The 21759-nt window shown below is 44.4% G+C and overlaps 1 protein-coding gene across 1 annotated transcript in view; it reads right to left on the reverse strand.

Moving 5' to 3' along the window:
- Positions 1–18734, reverse strand: part of ENTPD1 (ectonucleoside triphosphate diphosphohydrolase 1) — a 32132-nt gene extending 13398 nt beyond the window's left edge. The window contains exon 1 of the mRNA XM_053949026.1: positions 18661–18734. Within this exon, the coding sequence (XP_053805001.1) occupies positions 18661–18676 (16 nt within the window). The 5' untranslated portion in view covers positions 18677–18734. The remainder of the gene's footprint in view (positions 1–18660) is intronic.
- Positions 18735–21759: the final 3025 nt, after the last annotated feature.

Raw genomic sequence — 21759 nt, forward strand, 5'->3', positions numbered from 1 at the left:
CTCCACTAAAGATTAAGCAGACACGATCTTCTGTCCTGTGGCCAGTCAGAATCCAAGCAGAGACAGATCTCTACTCTTTCTCTCACCCTGCCCACTGTGTGCAGTGACTGAAACATCCTGTAGGGCCATAAGTAGGCATAGAAATGATGCTGCTTTTCTCCTCTCAGAGCTCAGAGCTGCTTGATGCTGGAGCCCTGCCCGGCTGCACGGGCACTGAGCACTCTCCAGATGCTGGAGCACAGCCCAGCTGCTCAGGCATCTCTGTTTCCAATTTTGGTCTCTTGCTTTTTTGTAGGGGCTACCACTGATTCTATCCAGTGATGGCCCCAAAACATGAACAGATCTAATATCCTTTCTGCCTCCAAGACAGAGAACTGGGAGGATGTTGTCAGTCACTCCACGTAGCAGCAATTTTGCTGTGGAAACCCTGTTGCTCTTAGTGAATAACCAGGGAGGACCACAACAGCGTGGGAGGCAGCTCTGTGTGAAGGCAAGGAAGCAGACTTGATTCCTGTGTCTTCCAGAGCTCAAGACAAATAGGAAATGGCCCCTCCAGCCAAACTACACTAAATCAACAGCACCTCTGCATGCCAGGAGATGTCACTCACAGCCAAGCTGCCCACCCTCAACTCTCTTCTCACCAAACAAGACTTACTAACAAAAGTTAAAAGGAACCAGGCAACCAGCTGTTTTTAGACATGCAATAAGCAGAGACTAAGGCTTGTTTAAGGAATGACATTAGGAATGTCAAGCAGAAAAGAAAAGATGCTGTGCATAGACCAAAGCCATGCTTGGTTCAGACAATCTCACTGTGACCCATCATCTCTAATAAATACAAATATTTTTGTAAGCTCTGACTTTGCACAACAGATAGAGATGATGTTTGATCTTTCATTTGGGTGTTCATGCTCAGTCTGATACAGAAGGGATCACAAGGGGTTGTACTGCAAGGCCATCCCTCTTCCACTGCATAAGTGCCACACTGACAGAGACTGTTCCCACCATCACCTTTATCCTCTCAGCTCTTCTCTCTGTGGTCAGAAGTATTCCCATTTTCAGCCCTAATTTATTTGTTGTCAGTCTATTCTCTCTGTCTGTCTTCCACTTCTATCTCACAACTTCTGAAATGCCCACTCCTAAGAGAATTTATTCTCTTAGTCAATTTGTAAGAAATTATCCTTTCTGGATTTTTTTTGTCTGTCTGTTTTGTTGTCTCTCTCTTTCTGGTGGTTTTTTTTTTTGTTTGTTTTTTTTTTGTTTTTTTTTTGTTTTTTTTTTGTCTTTTCTTTCTATCTGAAGAGCCCAGCATCACTTCTCTACATATAGAATTACTTGCTTATATTTTTCTTGAGTATTCTTACCAGAGCTGCAAGGAGCCTGGCCGTGCACAGCAGTGAACCCATTCCACAGGAGATTATACAGTCCCAGCCTAAATGAAGGGAGGTGGGGACTTGTAGTACCTCAGAAGCATGGTCCTCCACCATCACAGGCTGTGCTAAGTCAACCCAGAACCTCTCATGCAAACTCAGCAAACCCACCCAGGAGAGAGCAGCTCTGGCAATGCAGTCTGGGTGCATTTTCTAACTGCAGGAGTTCGTGTCTGTGGAGTTCTATGGCAGTGATGGTAGGGAAAGAGCATGGGAGCAGTCAATGCTGCTGTTCAACATGGAGAGGAGACCCACACATCATCCTCCTGGTGAGTGAAAATGAGATTTCAGTAGTCAGGAAGCTTTTCAGGCTGAATTGCCTGAAATTACCTCACTGATTAGTCTGTGAGGTTGCTGAACTTGCAGGGTTCAGGGTTTGATGCACATTACCCAAAAGGCACTCCTGTCTTCAGACTCAGCATAACCAAAAATCTAAGTGCATAAACACTCAGAAGAGCCACACTGCTTCATTTATCAACCCTTTAATGAAATTTCCCTGTCCCCAACTGACTTCTTACTCATTCTTCATCTGCCTTTTTCATTTAAACATGCTTGTATCCAAGTTACCTAGGAAGACTTTGCTGCAAAGTAATGTAAACCACCTGTTTCAGGCCAGCATATTGGAAAAGTCTTTTCTTAGGCTGTCAAGAGGCTCAGGTTTGTCTTAGAATTTACAAACAAGCACATATACCGAAAATCAATGGCTTTGGTTTAAGGGGCTTTATTTCAAAGTATCAGGACAAGACACTCAGCATGCTGAAATAAGAATTCAAGCTCCAGATCAGGATTTTACATCACTTTTTACAACTGTTACATGGAACAGTGTGGATGACTCTGCTCCAAGTTTTAATTATTCATATGGCAAAGACTGTGGCCTAAATACTGATGTGATCTCTGCCCCTCCTTGTAGTGCTATGTAGAATAATAAATACACATTTACTGGGTTATATTTTTCCAGATGAAATACTTCTAAGTGCTGAAGTGCAAACATTGAAGTGTCAATGAAACTGATAATCCAAACAGTATAATGTGTTTTTTGGATGCTGTCTCTCAGAGACATTTGATACTGAAATCATGCATCCCTACATGTCTCAAAACCCTCAGAGTTTTTTGGGCTATATAGCTTGGCAGCTTGGACTGTCCCATCTACACACATACCTGTGCATTAGTGAGCTGGAAGATAGAGAGTGTGCCTGTATCTGAGATAACACCAAGCTGGGAGCAAAGCACACTGACACATAGGGCTGGAACTGAAAAAGAATTTGACAAATAGGTGAGAGCCTGGTGAAAACATCCAACTCACTTAAGGACAAAAGCAAATATGACATTTAGGTAAGAGCCATCACCCAAAGACAGTGTGGTGAGCAATCTGTTAAGTAGCTTTTCCAGAGAAAACGTTATTGCAGCTACAGCAGTTTATAGTAATCTTTCCCTCCATCTAAAGCTGGTAAATCGTCGTGTGAGGCTCTGTGACCAATTCTGGACACTGCCTTTCAGGAAAGATGTAGACCACTTGGAGAAACTCCAGAAGACAACAAGAAAGATCACAAGCCTAAAAGCCTGACCTACGAGGAAAGATTGAAGGAATTGAATTGTCAAGTTTGCAAAAAAGAAGAGTAAAGAAGGCTCATTAGTTGTCTTCAGACAAACGACATTTCTGTCTGCCAGTGCTGGTGTAGCCAATCCTGCCTCAGGATGAGGGTGGCTCCTGGATTTTCTCCCAGTTCCGTTTCCTTGGTTCAGAAGGAGGGGAGTCAGCAAAAATGGGACAATGCACTCATAAGTTACGCTGTCAGCAAAGCCAATGCAGTGCATATGCTCTCCCTGTGGGATACAGATGCAGTTGTACAAAGGTAAAACTCCTTTGCCCAACAAAGCTCCAGGTTTTGTTCAGACATAATTCAGCCACGGCAGCCACCCCATGGGTGCTATCCATGTGTGCAGCACTGCTTGGTGTGGGAGCTCCTCATCCTTTTGCTGCTTTTAGTGTTGTGGCTGGGATACAACCCTGGGAAATTGCACAAGACACATTGAATGAGCCCTCTTTTCCTGGAAAAAAGAAAATCCTGGAGAGCTGCTGGGTGCTGGAAGCAGCAAAAGCTGAACAGAGAGAGATGGATACAAAGGAGCAGGCAACACACATTTCTCTCCCCTCCACAGCTGCCCACAGCACAGAGGGGCTTTGTGCCCAGGCAGTCCTGTGGCCCTGCAGTGCAGTTACTGCTGGAGAGGTGATGTCCAGGGGTTCTGGCCACGAGCCCCAGTGGCCCAGACTGCCACAGCAACATGTGCCCCATTCACCACGCACAAAGCAGGGTCCCCTGTCAGAGCCCTTCCCATGGCGCAGGGCTGGGAATGGTCTCAGCCTCCCCAGCTCTCTGCAAGGCACTCACACCCCCTCCCACCTTGGCCTCACAGCCCATCTCCCTGGTGTTATATACTGCCCCCACCAAGTCTTCCCAATGCCTGCTCATTAAATAATCTCTCTGCACAAAAGTTTTCTGGCTTGCATCACAGCAGTCAGACCCAGATACTCAATATTCTTAAATACAATCAGCAAGTGTCTGGATGCTGCTGACACAATGACTTTTAGATAGTTTTTTTCTACATTTATATGATGGTTACTGGACTTCTAAGCCTGTATCCTCCTTGTACTCATGCTCATTTCTTTACAATTCTCACATCAAAGATGTTTTTCAAATCAGAAGAGAAAACTGTTAGCAGTTACATCAGTTTCCTGTCAGGAAACCTCTGGTATTAATTTCCTACTAGGCATCAAAGCTATAGTTTAACTGGAGAAGAATTATTGCCATTATCCACAAAGCTTGAAGTTTCATCAGAAAATAACAGTGAGTTCAAGGGGGCTTCCCCTCCTCCCCAGACTACCAGCCAAATTATTTCTTGAATATGCTTAACTATCACATGATGCGAAGGCATTTATTTGTCTTTTTGGGAAAAAAAAAAAAGATGCATCAAGCACTGACACCTTTCAGCTTTGTCATTATTGATAGTTTGAATACACAGACTTGCAATGGCCCAATGGTGCTGCCAGGCTTCCACTTGTGCTCAAGATCCTTACATTCTTCTTTCTTTTCTTAACTCCCTCGCCATGATTTTTTTCTTATGCTTCTTTTGACCATCTTTTTCACTTTCCAACTTTAAATTTGCACTAATTTTATCTTCCTTTATTGCCTCTGAATATGCATCTTTAAGAGATTTTATTTTCTTCAAATTAACATAACTTTCAATAGTTGGATTATGGCTTTTGTGGAATGAAATAAAAAGAGAATGGGTTGCTTCTTATTAGCATTCCTATTTTCACATTTTAAATACTCTGCTGGGTCAGCTCAAGTATTTTTATTTTGTGATGTTACTTCTTTTAAGAGCTACTAGACATTGTTGACACAGAGTAAGTGTGCATTACTTTCATAATAATTTGAAACTCTCATAGAAATTCCTCTTTTTCTCTTGTGACTGGGGTCAACATACATTTCTCTTGAGCTAGAAGTAATGCATTGCAAATTGTGAGATGGTCACCCTCAGTTCTGAGAAATTGCCTTGTCTTTCACTAAAATCCACCATCATATCAGCTTTTCTTGTCCTATATAGAAAGCCATTCCTGTCTCTGTCCCCAGCATCCTGGTTGGTGACAGGCACTGATCTTCACTTGCTTTGGTCTCTTGCCCCCAGTTCAGCTCCAGGCAGCTATTGTGTACAATTATTTAATTGTGGTTGCTGCTGAAGACAGCAGGACCACTGCTTGCACTTGAAGATGGGTGATGTGTGAGTCACATCACCAGCCCAGTATGGCCCACCCTTTCCTGTGTCCCATCAACCACCCACACACGAGGGGGTGTACAAGTTGTTATGAAAAAAAGAGAGGAAACAGCCTCCAGAACAACCACTCCCCCCTTCAACACCCATGTTGGGCCAGCAGTTTCAGAAACTTCCTGGAGTACAAAAAGTCCTGAGCTTTGTAAATGCTGCAACGCCCCACAGGAGGTTCTGATGGGGAATGACTGCACAGGAAAGAGATCCAAACACCCTGTCACCCACAGCTTGCTCTGCACCCAGCAAGCTTTGACTCCCAGTGGTGGAAAAACACAAGCCCAGCAGTCCCCACTTTTCCTATATGTCCTCTCCACTGACAACCTTCCCTGCCCTGAAGGGGCTGAGGCCACTAAGCCTCTTACCACACCTCAAGGATGTTTTTTCTCTGAACTGCAGACTCCTGGGATCACCTTGTGTGTTGAATAACTTTACTGCCTTCAGGGGCTCACTTCCCTGCTTTCCAAAATAAACAGCACAGCTGCCCAAAGTGCCACATGTCAGCCAGTGGAGCCGCTGCCTGCACTGCCCGACGACTTCTGCACAGAAAAGAAACCAGCATTTCTCCTGAAGTTTCACTTCCCATTCAGGACCAAAAACCATTGGAGACTGATCACAGACACACAAACACTGTTCCAAGCTGGTGCAGCATCAGCAGAGCCACTGGCAGGGCCCCTGGGGTGATGTCCATTCCACAGCAGTCCCACATGCGAGTGCATAAGCTGCAGTTCCTAACTGTGCCTGGGATTTTGCCCATACCCAGGTTGTGCCACCCCTTAGTATTGTGATTTCCAGCACATCTGTTTGCTGTCTTAAAAGAGCATTTCTCAGTCCTATGAGGTACCCAGAGAGTTTTTCCTCCCTTATCATTCATAGCATCCATTTGCAGCAGAGAATGCTGTAGGCACCTTCCCTTTGCAACTAATCCCAGCAGATGAAGCAAAGACCCCTTCCCAACTCACCCCTTTACCTTCAGCTGTCAGCACTGCAATCTCCATTCCTCATTGCAGAACACAGGACAAGAAACAGCTGGAATTGTTTCTTTTTCTTGCTGAGGAGCACATCCACTGTCTAGGCCTTGTGGAAAAATATACTGATTTCTCAGAGGTCAGCTTTAATAACTAGGATTCCCACAAACCATGAGGAGAATTCAGCTCATGATATTTGGCATGAATATAATTCTCTGTTCCTCATGCTCCTACAATTTCCATTTCAAATAGCAGGAAACAAATTACCCTGTGGTATTTTTAGTGACAACCAATGGTAAGGAACATGGGATCAAAGGCTATTGCGGGGCACAGGCCTTGACAAAGTTCCTGAGAATAAAAGAAAAAATACTTGGAAGTTACAAAGGTAATAAGGTAAATGTGAATCTAAATGTTCATGGTCAGAGGAGCACTTAGAAAAGGCTGAAGCCTCATACTGACATGTAACAAAACAGCAAAGGAGTTTTGCTGGATGAATGGGCTGGCACAGAATGCTATTAATCCCTAAAGTTCAGATTACTTATTACTGGGATGTGCAGTGATTCCTGAAAGAAGAATTAGGCTCAGGGAAAGAAACCCATTTATAATCAAGCCATAGTGTGGCCCTCAGTTTGTGTGTCTCCATTAATCTTCCCTCTCCCCACTATTCTTGCCTCAAATATTTCAAAATGCAAGCATGAAATATTTTGGATAAGGCAGCATAGGTACAGGGGGACAGTCATAGCAGCCCACCCTTCTGTCCAGACCCCCTGGGCCTGTGCAAAAAGCAGCTACAGGTCTGCTGCTTCCCTACAGCCACTGTGTTTCCCAGCCTCTTCCAGCACCATTCACCCTCTGGCTTGGGATGGGAGGTACCAAGCTCAAGCCAGAGCCAACCTTCCAGCCACAGGATCCAGCCCAGCTGCAGAGCTTGCAGCAACTTCACATGAGCACACATTTTCCTCACATCTCCTGCAGGAGCAGGGACATTGAAAAGGTTATTTATTAACAGCTCTGGGACAAATGAGCAAGAAAGAAAACAAATCCATTTCTAAATCAGCTAAAGAGAAAACTTGTGACTCTAATGGTCTCCTTTGTAATTCCTTAACTGTGGCCTGGAGCTGCCCTGGCATCATTTCTTGTGATGCTGAATCAGCAGAACAGCCCCACTTGTGCATTGAATAGCCTGATAAGAGCAAAATACACCCAAGAAAGCACTAACTTACACCATGTCCAGATTTTTCTTTGTTAGGATTTGGGGAGACTGATAGTGCTCTAATTTCTCACCACTAAATACCAAGCAGTGACTCACATTAGCATCTACCTCTGCAATCCAGGAGAAATGCTTTCCTCCCGGACAAGGTGGAGACAGGATAAGGGGAGAAAACTCACGCTAGAGCTGTCTGAAAGAACAACGTCATTGCTATCTCAGCCCTCATTTAGGAGCATACCAATCCTGAATACTTTGCCAGACTTTGTTCTTTGATAACATTTCTCAAGGGGGTGGGAGGGAGGGGAAGAAAAATAACAAAACACTGTTCTGTTTAACAGTTACCCATAGCACAGAAAAGCTGAGCTAAAGTTTCCAACAATTATCAGTACAAAATCCTAAAATAGACATGCAATGTACTATTTTTTAATTTAAAACTGGCTGGACAAGAGTTCCATCATGTGGATTGAAAGCTGTGTAAAGAGAACAAGGCAGCTTATCAAGATGACATGTTAGAACAACAGTGTTAACATGCTCAGTATAGCAGTGATATGGATGAAGAAACCAAGGCCTCAAGCAGATATGGCAAATTGTTGTGTAATTCATTGGGAGGAACTGTATGTCCAGGAAGGAGAGATAAATTATGTCCAAGGTATCTATGGAAACCACCATCTTATACAGGAAACAATTAAACTCAGAAGAAGACAAGCAAGAGAAAAATAACTCAAACTTTAGATGCTCATAAGGCCAACAACACTAACTGAAAGCAGGATTTGATCCCAATGAGATGGGGCTCACTTAAAGAGATGTGAAATATGGAAATGAAGGCTAGCAGCTGAAGGAGAAATAGGAGCTGTACAGTAACTCTTTGGAGCTGTCTCCTCAGAAAAGATGTGGGAACCCTAGCCTTAATCCATTTATAAACTGGCTGGGCTCCCACAGCAGTCTTACTCAGATGACTCTCAGCAGTAGGTCTCTTCCTGGGCCACGACCTGCTCATCCTTTACGCAGGCATGTGGGAAGTCAACTTACTTTGGGTAGGAATGAAGTCAAAGTGCTAGGGAGTAGTTTCAGTTTTGCACTTGCCATCACTGAAAGCATCTGAGAACTTTCTTTGCCCTCCTGTTTTGTCTGGTATTTTTATCCAGCATTTTTCAGCCCTTAGAGCTTCTTACAGCTCAACTTAGGCCTGATTATATTTTTGCTACACTGATCACAGCAAAATAAAAGCTTCTTAAACTCTGATGGTCTTAGCAGTTATAAATGAAAAAAGATGCGAAGGCTTTGTTTAAGAATGGAGAAGTTTTTAATGTAGCTATGATATAGCAAATTAATGCAGCAACAGCGCATGACCTTACGAAACAGGAAGACAATGTTCATTTTGAAACATCGTTTTGGTCCCATTTTCTCATCCACTCTTTCTCACTCCCCCTGTACTCACGGGCACCAAACTCGCCGAGGTGCTCCGGCAGGGTCCTCTGTGAGATGAGACCGAGCGTGCCAAGTGCCAAATCCTCAGTGCACCTCTTGGGTTCCTCTTCAGTGACAGCTACAAATTCTTGAGCAGGTCTTTTGCCTTGTTCAGGAGTTAATGGTTACCACAGGGTGATCCTTTTGCCTGGAAATCCCTTTTATCTAGAACAGGTGGCTGCTCAGTGCCTTTTTTCCCCCCACATTTTGGGTACCCGAGCTCCCACTGTCTGTCTGCTTGCGGGGAGAGGAGAAGGACAACTTGCACAGAGGATGTGCTGTGAGTTTACTGTGATCCCTCTGTTATTTGAGCAGTTTTGCTGCCCAAGGACTTGTCTGCACTTTATCAGCACCCAGGCCTTTTCCTGACAAGCCATCCGTGTGAGGCTTATCAGGGCACAGGCAACCAGACTTGTTGCAAACACATTTTTCAGCATTTACCCAGTTTTAGTGCAGTCAGTTACGTCCTTGGTTATCAATTCAGACCATTCTGTTACTCCTTGATCTGTTGCTTCTTCTCTCTCACACACACATGTTTCCATTCACATTTCTTCCAGGCCAGCTGTAGTATTCCCACATCTCCAGCTGCATGCCTACCTTATGCATGGTGTGTTTTCACAGGCCATCATTGCAGCTGGGAAAGGGTCTCCTTGCTTTGGTTAGGTGATGACAGCAGCAAAGGAAGTAGTTTTTAGGGCTGCTGTGGTTACCCTGCAGTTCTGCTGCTCAGATGCAGCCAGGTCTCCTGCTCAGAGCTTGTAGCACAGCACGAGCACAGCAGCAGTGGCAGTCTTTGGGAAGTTAGAGGATGCTGAAATCCTGCAGAGCAACAATGAAGCCTGTCCCTGGGTGTCACTACCAGACTCACCACAGAGGATTTAAAAGTTTTCAACCAAAATCTCCCCAAGAATGTTAGAGCTGGAGCTGTTTTCAGCCTGTTACCTGCCAAGCAGCTGCCTGTGACAGTACAGGGTGAGACCATTGTCACTGAGATCTGGTACTGTTCTTATTTCCAGGCTTGCAGGGTAAGGCTGGCATTAACCTTGGCTTCTGCCAAAGCTCATGTGAGACAGGACAGCTGCAGTTATCCCAGAGCAGAACCACAGCACCCACAAGGAGGCTTTTTGCACTCACATTTTCTCATGTCACATTCTTACGAGTCCAGCCTTCTCCCAGCACACAGACACCACGCAAGGCCAGGACTCTCTCACTACTTTCCCAATGTTGCCAGACTCCCCTTGGCTCTGTGGCTTTCACAGCTGACTCCAGCCCTCAGCAGTGCTGTCTGCTCACATCATATGGGAAGCTAATACTAAACAGGTAATGCTGGAGGCCCCATCACAGTTTTGTCAGCCTTTCCCTAATAACAACTCATAACACTTAAATTTGACACAGTACTTTTTACCCATACATTGCCAAGCAGTTTACAGAGGTCAGCAACCCATTAGCCTTATTCCCCTGGTTGATGAAAAAGCATAAAAGAGCAGCAGCCATCCCAATGCTCTGCCCTGTGGACCACCTCATCCACTTGTCTGGGTAGCTCTCATGGACCAGGGGTTGCAGCACATTCTCTCCTGCAGAGAGGCAGAATTCCCAAGGTCCAGAGAAAGAGCAGCACACTTTGGTTACAGCTACTCTTAAATTTATCTTCCATCATTTTGATATATTCTCTGATGTTTTGCCAGACTAACAACAATTTGGAGATTAATGGTCCAGTAAAGTACACACATGACTCATGCTACAATTTCTATGCAGTTCTGCTGCAACTTTAAAAACAGGGAGTAAAAATTGAAAATGTCATTTAGGTTAGAAGAAACAGGCTGAAAAAGAGAAACAAAGGCATCAGAGTCCCATGGAGGAATGAAGGGATTCCCTGTGTATCCTTCCTGCAGACTTCAGGGATGGAGGAAGGAGAAACCAGCAGAGTTAAAAGAATTCATTACTACATTATAAAGATGCCAATAAACTAAAGACTAACTGCTACACCACACCAAAAGTTCTCGAAATGTGTAAATTTATTGTTACAGTCTCCTGAGAAACAGAGAGGCAAAAGAAGTTCTCCAAATCCCTATTTACAGAAGGACATCTATTCCCAGCAAGACCTATGAGATCCAGTTAACATTCTTAGGTGCCAATTGGCCACAGGACTGAAGATTCTTAAATTGGTAGAGAAATTACTAGTCTCTGTAGCTGAGACATGCTTTGTAACCTAAAAAGCAACTGTGAAATTACTGTCTTTAACATGGAGTTCATAGCATGGGGCCAGGTTCTATTGTAAACCACTATTTTTAAGATGAAGTGCAGGGGTTTAGTTTCACAGTTTGTTTAACTGCTCTGTTTGCTCTGCCACAAAAAGGGACTATCCTACCTCTGTCTTATGCCATAGTTCCACCTTTCAAATATGGTCCTAATTCTCTTTAGTTAACGACAGAATAAATTCTAAAGAACCATTCTGGAGCATTCTTTTCTTCTTTTCCATATGGCTTTCATGCTTCTGGTCACAGCAGTATTTCTAAGTATTGTAAGCAAGAGCCTGACCACTAGATTTACCAGAATAAAGTTCTTTTTGGCTTCCACTGTGTTCATGTTTACTGCAGTCTCAAGCAAAGCTGATAAACAGTAAGCTTCCTATATTATTTCAGTGAAGTGAGACTAAATATATAGAAGCTTTAGATCAACTTATATGCCACATTCAATTCAAGACAAAATTGCAGATTTCCAGTGCATTTCCCAAAAGAATCTGGAGCCAGCAGCCAGGGTCTGATTGTGGCAAAGAACGGATGTTCTCCCTGGCAAGAGCTGCCCACTCCCATTCTGGCAAAGACCAGGGAGGGACAGTTTTCAGCAGAGGAACAAATCCCATTCCATTACCTGTCCCCACCACCAAACCCACCCTCCACAAAGCAGCTCCACCTTTCCTCCCACTGCATGCCTGCTCCCTGGGCTCTGCCATGCACTCTGGATGTTTCCATCCATCAGCTGTACTGAAGGGACTCCAAATTCACTCCACCCCTTGCTTCTGGAGGAGTCTACCCCTTCTTGCTAAGCCCAGGGAAGAAGGTGGAGATGCTGCTGCCTCCCCTGCCCCCAGCTGCAGTGGGACTTGTGGTGAACGTTAGAAACCACAGCAGCTGAACCAGCCTCTCGTGTCTCTCCTCTGTCTCGGGAGCCCTACAAGCACATTGTGACAGTGCTGTGAACCAGCTGAGAGGCTGAAGTGGTTTCTGAGTCCTGAGTTGCTGACTCACCTTTTCCAGTCAGCACACAGAGCTCAAAGGCCAGGGATGGTTTGATCTTTGGCTGAGAGGTTGCAGACAGTTAATAAAAAACCAAACTGAATTTCATTCCTTTGTAAAAACAGGTCCATTTTCTTTGCATCCTCTCTATCAAGAATGCTCTGGCATTCACCATGATTAGTGATCAGGGCCAAGATTCTTAGGAGGAGAATACAAATCAAAGGGGAGAATACAAATCAAACTAAGAGCCTTCAACTTAAGCAACATAAAAACTTTTGCGTAAAGGTGCAAGTCCCAGCCTGTAAATCAGTCAGTTACCCTGTAAGGGTTACTTTTTATTCAGAAGAGATGTAGTATTCAGCTGGGTGAAGGTCACAGGGGAGCACAGAACAGCATAGGTCAGACTAATGGATGAATGTCTCTTCATACTAGAAACTTAATCCCTGTGTTGACAACACAAAGGGAATTTGAAAGGCAATGTGGAGGAAGACAGTGAAGCAGCTCTGCAGATCCTCACTGAAAGTTCTTCCCAAGCTGGAATGGACAAAAATGGGCCCCAAAGGTTTCAGACAAGAACCACAACAGGCAGAGTTGTGGCATTGCTGGTGATGGCTAAGCACCAACAGGACAGTGCCAGCACTGACCATTACACTGCCTGCATCACCCTTGAGTGTGAACAGCCAGTGCAGCACTAGGGACAGAGGGACAAGGAGCCCAAAGAACAGTCTGGGAAACTGATCTTTGCAGCATTTTCCACATTTGGGGGCAGCGAATGCATGAGATGATGTGAGCAGATGAATTTGTTCAGTGTGCACTTAGCCGACTCTGTTCTCTTCCATCTGGTCTCTCACACTTTTCCCCTTAACTCATTTCTTAATTTGTACTGCTAATGCAGTGTTTCAAAGCACAGGGCTTGTTTCATGTCTCTCCTTGTTTTGCAGAGAAGATTTTCCTCCTGTACCTCCCCATAACTTTCATGAAAGTGACTTTTACCCTTACCCTCTTTCTGTTCTCTCACTTGGACCAGTGTTGACTTTCAAGTTAGACAAGCTGAAAGTTATCACAGAGTAAAAAGAACAAGGCTAGAGATAAGGACAGGTGCCTTTGCTCTTTCAGCAGCAAGACTTCTATGAAATGAAGTGGAAGTACACCCTTAGGTTCTGCTGTTCTCTGTGTGAGCATTCTGGCAACAGCTCTGTGACTAAGAGACTCTGATGGAAATGCCTGCCAGAAACCTTCAGCTCTGCTCAGGAAAGGGAGGTTTCCAATGAGTTGAAACTTAAAGCCAGTTCTCACACCTAGATGACAAAATAATAATAATAGAGTTTTATAAGTAGTCCCCATCTAACTCAGCTTTCAGAAAACCAGCTGAGGTGTTTCTCTTGTGAACATGATCTAAAATTTTACAATTTAAATTTGATCAGTCTCAAGCAATACTAATCACCTCATAAGGATGAGGTGACTCTCCAAAGTAATTTCTATATTACCTGCTTCATCCCATATTCAGCCCAAACACTTCCATCTCTAACCAAATCTTAACCACCTTGAATATATGATTTCTAAGCTGAGAACTCAGCTCCTGTCTCAACACACTTCCAACCACATCCAGCTCTGTGGAACACTGTTATTGGGCATTGGGCTAGTAAGAAGGTATAACATACCTACCCAGAGGGTATTAACCCAAAAGTTTCATTTCCTAGCTGCTCTCAAACCCACAGGTGGAAAGATGACTTGGGAAAAGAAGGAATGTAACTAAGCATGATACTTTTGCACCACACTATGCCAGTTTTGCAACTTAGGTAAAACCAAAAAGAATATAAACTATTATAGCTTCTGTAACCCTTTACTTTTCAGGTGTTCAGCCTCTTAAATTTATTCTTTCTCCTTAGAAACTCCTCAAGGATATTCTATATGTTTCTGGTAATTACAAGTCAAGAGGCAAACAGATTGCAATGGTCACAGTAAGGCTGCCTAGAGGACAACCTTCTCCCTCCATGGTAATGAAGAACTCAAAACCTTGGAGTTATGGCTGTCCCAGACATATTTATAGACATACACATACATGCACACACCTCTACTTATTTTTTTCTGAACAACATTGTCTGGAAATCCTTCTGGTCTTTTCAGTGTTTGAATGTCCAATTTTCCTCACAAAGTCACATTAGCTGTGCTTTTACAAGCTTGGCTTAAAGCCTTTTATTTGCTCTTTATCTTTCCAACCACTCTTGGCTTCTTTAGACTTTTTCCTCTGACTTAATTGGTATTTGTACTGGTCCTCCTAGCATTGAAATACTCCATCTGCAAATCAGCAATGATTTTATGCTTTTTAGATCATTATTGGAAATGTCTAATGCCATCAGGCCTCTTGTAGAATACCTCTGAAAATGCAGCTGTTTCATGATTATTTCCTTTGATAACTATTTTGAGGTCTGTTGTTACCCAGGTCTTAATCCATTAGTTCATTCTTTGCTAGAGAGTCATAGGGAGACTTTTGCAATCAGAACAACACTGGAAGTGTATCTATTGTAAAGAAGTTTAAACATGGAAAGTTTATTCATATTTACCCTTTTCAACAAGATTTTTTTTTCCTCTGGAAAATAAAACAAGTGCAAATAATTAGTTGGAAAATGAAGGACCAGTTCCTTCCCAGTCCTGCACTTATAATCCAGACCATGGCTGTCAAATACCAGCCAGGGAATTCAGTTCTTCCAGTTCCTCTTTTGTGTAGTTGTTCTTAACGATCCAGAGAGTCAGGCTTTGGAAGTCCCTTAACTTACAGCCCAGATTTATTCAACAGCAACTCAGATTTTAAGAATACTTTTTTTTTTTTCCTAGAACTTCAATGAGTGTTCACATGCATAAGACAAAATGCAGCCTGTTTTATTTTCCGAATGGGAATCACACCAGGCTTGTGTGACACCTATTTTTTTAAGTCAGCTGACTTACTGTGTAAACAAAAGAGCCTTCAAGAAAGCAAAGACAGATTAAAAGATCTACCAGTACTTGAAATACTTCCCACCACTCCTTCTTTTAAGTGCATTCTCCAGCCAAGTTCCAAACCCAAAAGAAACATATTCCTTGAAATTCTTGGTGCAGACTCTTGTAAGTGGGACTATCTCCATCCTAGGATGCAGACCAATTTGCTCACTTGAGGGGACCACATGAACTCATAAGTTTGCTTCTGTCTGGGATGAGTAATTTCCTTTTTGATGCATTCATTCTGTTATCCATTCTGACAATGTTACCCATTTCTGCAATATTATTCTGAAAGTTACTTTGGTAAGCTTTATTCTCTACAAAACCAAAAGAATGTAATCAAACTAGCCATTAACACTTGGTTACTGAGGAGATCTATCCAGCAATTTATATAAAACTAATGTCAAACTGCATTGGCATTAGCTCTCCAGAATACCCACCATCATACTGCTGGGATATTGGGTGAACAATAGAATTCTTCCCATTGCCAGGGAGATCCATAGTGCTCCAGCTTGCTGAAAATAAACATCATTGCATATAGATCTTCTCAGTAAGTATTAGGCACATTTCATTTCAAATTGTTGTTAAACTTTATTGACCCCAAAACATTAATCTACAAAATAAACTCCTTTTGTGAACATCCATGAACTATTCCTTCATACCAGAATTCGTTGCCTCCCCTCCTCTTCCAGTTTTGGAAAAGTATTTAGCCAACACTTTTCTGGTTTTGTCCTGCATTGTCATTAAAATCTTGCCCTGTCCACCTCCATAATGATCTTGCAATTTATCTATACACATTATTTTGTTCCTAAGGCATACTAAATGCCTCCTTTGAATTGTGCCTGGCCCTGCTACATTTAGATTTTCTCCTGACATCTTTACTTTCTCTAAATAATCTTCCCCAATTCAGAGTCTATGTTTTCCATCAGATGTTCTCCACTTCCTCTTTCTCCATTTCCTTTTCATTTACTTGTTTTAACTTCTATTTGCTGCCTTCACTGCTTGAATGAACAAATCAAAGTCATCTTCATTCTTGGTTTTGATATGCTGCTCAATATGTCTCCTTTAAATTTGTGATTTTTCCATTCACATTCCTTTACTTTTTTTTTTCCCTGTCAGATTTTGCTTTATTACTGTTCCATGCTGGAATGAGCTACAGAGAGCAGTCATCAGACAGTGATTAATTAATCACTGTGTATATAGAGACCTCCAAACCAGACTTACTACATGAGCACCTTTTATGTTAAAATAGATAAATTTTATAAGGTTTATTTCTTTTCACTTCTGTCTACATGAGATCAGTGTCATGCTCTTGCCAGACTGAAGCACACCCATGCATCTTCCAGTAACATGCATTTTTTAGGTTGTCATGCTTTCTGCCCAAGGAAGTATTCAGTGATCAATGATATAACCTGTTGCTATGTAACATCCCAAACACAATTTATTTTTTGCCATTTTAGCCAATTTCAAAGCAGACCTGATGGTATCAGTGTTTAAAAACAAGCTTCCTAAAACTGAAGAGTAGTGTCTCAAAGGTACTTATTACAGTCCCTGTGGACATGGCTCACAGGAAACAGGTGTCTTACTGAAACACTTCTTAATAATTCCTTTCTGATGAAATGACGTGCCCTTGGTGTCCATTTCTGCCTCATTTCAAGGTGGAACCTTCCTACTACCTGATAGATACCACCTGTCCCAGATTGCCTGGTGGTGAGCCCACTGACTGCTGCCTCTGGAAAAGATGCTGCGAGAGGCATTCTCAGAAACAGTGTGGTGTTTTCTTTTCCCACACTGATGAAATGCAATTCCTTGCTATTTATTGCACTAATTTTCTATAGGGTCTTGCAAGACTTGCATAGTCCGCGGGTCAACCTGTTATAGAACCATTATTGCCTCATCTACAATTGGCTTGAGCACTGTCAGTTTCCTTTAGTTTCCTTCTGTCTCTTTAAAATTTCACTTTATAAAAGAAGGCTTACGTGGTCGTTTTTCCTAAATCAGTTCTCATTATCCAAGTTTCTTCCCTGTGATTCCTCATCCACTAGAAAAGACATCTCTGTTCAAGCATCATATTTCATTTTTGGAATGAAACTTTTAAAAGACTCGTTTCAAAGCTATTCTTATCTTCCTCCTCAACAGAGGCAAATTATCTCCAAATATTTCCAGCTTCACTCATGACTGCATAAACTAATGAGCTAACCTTCTCATTCTGCCAGTCTTTGCTTAAAATTTTGATGTACGTCAGACTGAGAAAATGCTTTTTCCCCTCAAATGTAATTTATTACATTCTATGAAGATAAAACGTTGGAAAGGTCCAGTTTACCATTTTGTTTATTCTAGGGGGAAAAAAGAAATCACATTTTGTTTCCCCGTTGTCATAACAATGATAAATGAGAGACTTCCACCTGGTACTGAACAAGAAGCTATCTGCCCAAATATTTTCCCTGTTTACTGCCTCTTGCGTATTTGTCCGAGTTCCTGCTTTGTGTTTGAAAGCCCCGCACAGAGCGCAGTGCCGTCAGCAGCGCGGAAAGACGGACCGTGTTGCAGAAGGCGCTGTAAACAGAGGGTAAGGCACCCAGATAGAAAAAAGCTGATACTAAACTAGGAAATGTTTCTGCCAAACGTTGTGACTAGTGCTGCTACGTGCACCGTGTCAGCTGATTACAAAAGGCAAAGCCAAGTACAAGACATGTATCTTGTAGAAAAATCACGGTCCAACAAGCATCTGCAGCTATTGCCGGGTCCCTGCCCCGCTCCTCAGGACCGCAGTTAAGGCCAGAGGGCTGCCAGGCTGCCGGGCGGGGAATCCTCCTCTTCCCAGCCTATGCACCGAGAGCCCCTCGCACCCAGCACCGCGCTGCTTCCAGCCCCAGAGCTATTGTTTCCCACCGAGGTCTCCTAACAGCCAACACTTCCACCGAGTTTTTGCTCTGCCCTCCCCGCCCCCTTCGCCCTTGGAGCGCGGCGCCGGCCCCGGGGACAGCGCGGGCGGCAGCCGGGACTCGCCGCGGGCTCCTGCCCGCCGCGGGGAGGGGATCCCTCGCACTGACGCGGACAAACTCCTGGCAGCCGCCGGCGCGGAGCCCCCGCTCCCGCCCGCGCCGCTGCACCGCCCGGGGACCGCCGGCCCGCGGCCACCGCCGGCTCCCCCCGAGCAACCGCGGCCCCCCGCCCGGGCTCCCCAGTCACAACTCGGCATTGTCCCTTCAGGAGCGACCAGGAGTCCAGGGGCTGGAAGATGATGTCAGCCGGGGGCGGACTGCGGCAAGGCTGCGCCCACCCCGGCAAGCCCCCGCCGCGGAGCCCTCGCCCACCGCCGGCAGCGCTCCGCGGGCGCGGAGGGAGGGACGCGCCGCTCGGGGATGCCGCAGCCGCAGCTCTCGCCTGACTGGCACGTTCAGAAGGAGCTCCTCATGAATATGCACAGCCTTCCCCGAGCGCCGGCCGCGGGATGCCGCCACCCTGGGGTCTCCCCGCCGAGCCCCGCGCCCCTCGCCGGGGATGAGAGCTGCCTTCGGAGAGCGGCGGTTCGCTTCTGTCCTTACCCTTTGGCTCGTCCATCAGTGCCGGTGCTCGCTCCCTCCTCCCGCGCTCCCCCCTCCTTTCCTCTCTCAGCCTCTGCCGGCTCCGAGCTGCCTTAGTGAGAGGTGCTCATGAAAACGGGCGCTTTAGTGGTCCATAGCTGTGGGAGGGGTTAGTTTAACTCTACATGACTCAATCAGTGTAACTTGCAGGCTGACCTCCTGTTTTTCTCAGAGCACGGATCGCCTCGGAGCTGCCACGTTACCAGCGCCTCGGACTTCTCCACCGGGCCGGAGGGTCCCGCACGGCCGGGGACAGCGGTGCGTGCCCGGGGCTACCCGAGGGAACCGGGGCGCTGGAGCAGGATTACATCCTCGGCTCGGGGGGCAGAAGGGCATCGTGGCTACAGAGAAAAAGTATTTTGTTAGAGTAGGGTTTTTTGGTGCTTTTTGTTTTTTCTTAAGTCGCACAAGACTGAGAAGATACCCTCCACACCAGCAGGGTACACGAAAGGTAGTGTCCAGAGAAGAGATGACCTTCCTTGTTTCTAGATCTGAGGTCCAGCCCACAGGAAAAAACCTCAACCAAATCATGAAAGGAGACAAAGTTGCAATAACTGCTGAAAAGCAATTTACGGCACCTACCTGTCCCATAGAATGAGCTCCCACCTCTGGCTGCATCTCCTGGGAAACGTCATGAAAGAGCCAATTTTAGACTTCCTGCCTGGAAGTCCTGAAGGGATCCTACCCTCCATCACTTTTTAATCCTAAGTCACCACAAACAAGAAATATAGGGTAGTGCTGGAGGGGTCTCATCAACGTTTCTCCATAGCTTATGACATTCAGTCCTGTTCCAGGAACCACAAGTGCCTCCACACTACTGCTTACAGAGCTGTCAGCCTCCCACTGCAAAGGAAGTTGTGAACCAGCCTGGCTCTTTCACTTTCTTTTCAGAGAAGTGGACATCAGCTTCCCAGCATCTTCCCTACTGGCCACCCAGGGGGAGAAGTCACCTGGAGCACAGGCCACTAGAATGTGCAGCCATTCTGCTCTGCCCTGCCTGTGCCAGAGCCTGCTCCCCTCTCAGAGTTGCCACTTCTACTTTCTCTCTGTGGCTGGGCCCCATCCACCTCTGTGCCTACTACCACTTTCCAGAGTTCTTGCCCCTAGGAGAGACAGGAAAAGCAGGATCCTGATGCTAGGACCTGGAGAATGACTTTTGGACATGGGTTTTCAAATCCCTTTCAGCCATCACAAACAATGATCAGTTCCTTTTCCTTCACAAACAAATATTGACCTGGCCTGTATTACTCCAGCTGGTAAGGCAACACTCCCATTTAAAATCTTCCTGGGAACAGGAAGATAAGGATCAATTAAATAAAACAATATATGTGACCTTATCACTCTCTACAACTCCCTGAAAGGTGGTTGTAGTCAGGTGGGGGCTGGTCTCTTTCACCAGGCAGCAACTGACAGAACCAGAGGACACAGTCTTAAGCTGCACCAGTTTCAATTGGAGGCTGGGAAAAAATTTTTACAGAAAGAGTGGTAAAGTTCTGGAATGGCCTGCCCGGGGAGGTGGTGGAGTCACCATCCCTGGATGTGTTCAAAAAGAGATTGGATGTGGCACTCTGTGCCAGGGTTTATTTGAGGTGTTAGGGCAAGGGTTGGACTCAATGATCTTGAAGGTCTCTTCCAACCCAGTGATTCTGTGATAATTTAGGTTTTAGTGCTTAGATACTTTGTGAATTACTTTCACTGTTGGTTCAAAAGCTCAAGGAGGAGTGTTTCATGAGATGAAGGTAGACACTGAGTGTTTGTCATCTTAATGAGAAAAATTGGCCTGGGAAGTGCGAAAGAGCTGATCTTACTTCCAGTGAAAAGACAGCAACATATTTAGATGGTTTAGCATGGCAGAAGTAATTTTGTTGGTCACCTTGAACATCAGTTTTTTTTTTTTTTAAATATAGGAGTGTAGTTGATACAATGCTTAGTTAATAAATGAAAATTTAAAACTATTCACTGTAATAAGTATCAACTGCATAGATTTATCAGTAAGAAATACATTTTAAAAAACCCCAAAACCTTGGAACAATATGAATCCTTATGTAATATCAGCTTACACACTGACTTCCCTAAAGGATACTTGCTGGCAGAATATTGTCACAGGAAATAAACCAAATATATACAAAAATGCCATACATTGAATAAATTAACTCAACTGAACAGTAGTTTTAAAAAATAGTTGGAATTCAGGACTGATTTTTCAAATGCTGGGTAAGACTCACTGTCTCTACAGGCAGAAATTCAATAAACTCAGTCAGCTGAGCTCACCTATGAGCTGAGAAGTCCAAATTTAACAAGTGGAAGATATGTACAAGCTCCCCTCAGAGCAAAATAGATATGATTTCACACAATGTTGACCACCCCTTAGGATGCCCAGAGCCATGTATTTCAAGTCCTTTAAATGCACCTGACAAACCACAATAAGCTTTCTTTATAGCAGTCTGCCAGTGACAGGTTTTTGTTTATTTTTTTTTTTTCCTTAGGAAAGTTCACTTTCAAACTGAGACACATGAAACTTCTATAGGGAAGGATGATACATGATCAGTCAGTGACCATGAAGCACACAGCAGTGTTTTCACACAAGAGGAAGTTGTTACCTGGAACATGAAGGCCCCGTGGGGAAGAATTGCTGTGAATAGTGATGGTCTGCTACACTTAAAAATATCCAGGTTATTCACAGAGCCACAGGGAACAGATTTCTGTGTTCTGCAGCTGGATGATCTACTTTAATTGATGGACTGATACACTGTAAGTAGTATTCCACAGCTGCAAGAGCAGGGAATGGTGGCATTACACACTCCCCATCCTCTGTCACAGCCCAAAGGGAAGAGTGGACTTTTTAGCCTCATGTGACATGAGATGCAGAGTTCCCCTTCCACAGAGGGTCAGATCCACATTTGCTAGAGCAGTTTGGTTCTGTCTGCTGATCCTCCTGCCTTCGGGCAAACCTCTGCCTGCAATACACAAATCAGCAGAAGGCAACAGCAGATTCTTTGTCGCAGTCATTTCCATAAGAAAACAAAATGAGGAAAAAAGAGAGCAGCCCCGGAGGGAGGC

The sequence above is a fragment of the Vidua chalybeata genome, chromosome 8, assembly GCF_026979565.1.
Source record: "Vidua chalybeata isolate OUT-0048 chromosome 8, bVidCha1 merged haplotype, whole genome shotgun sequence".
NCBI classification, from domain to species: Eukaryota; Metazoa; Chordata; class Aves; order Passeriformes; family Viduidae; genus Vidua; species Vidua chalybeata.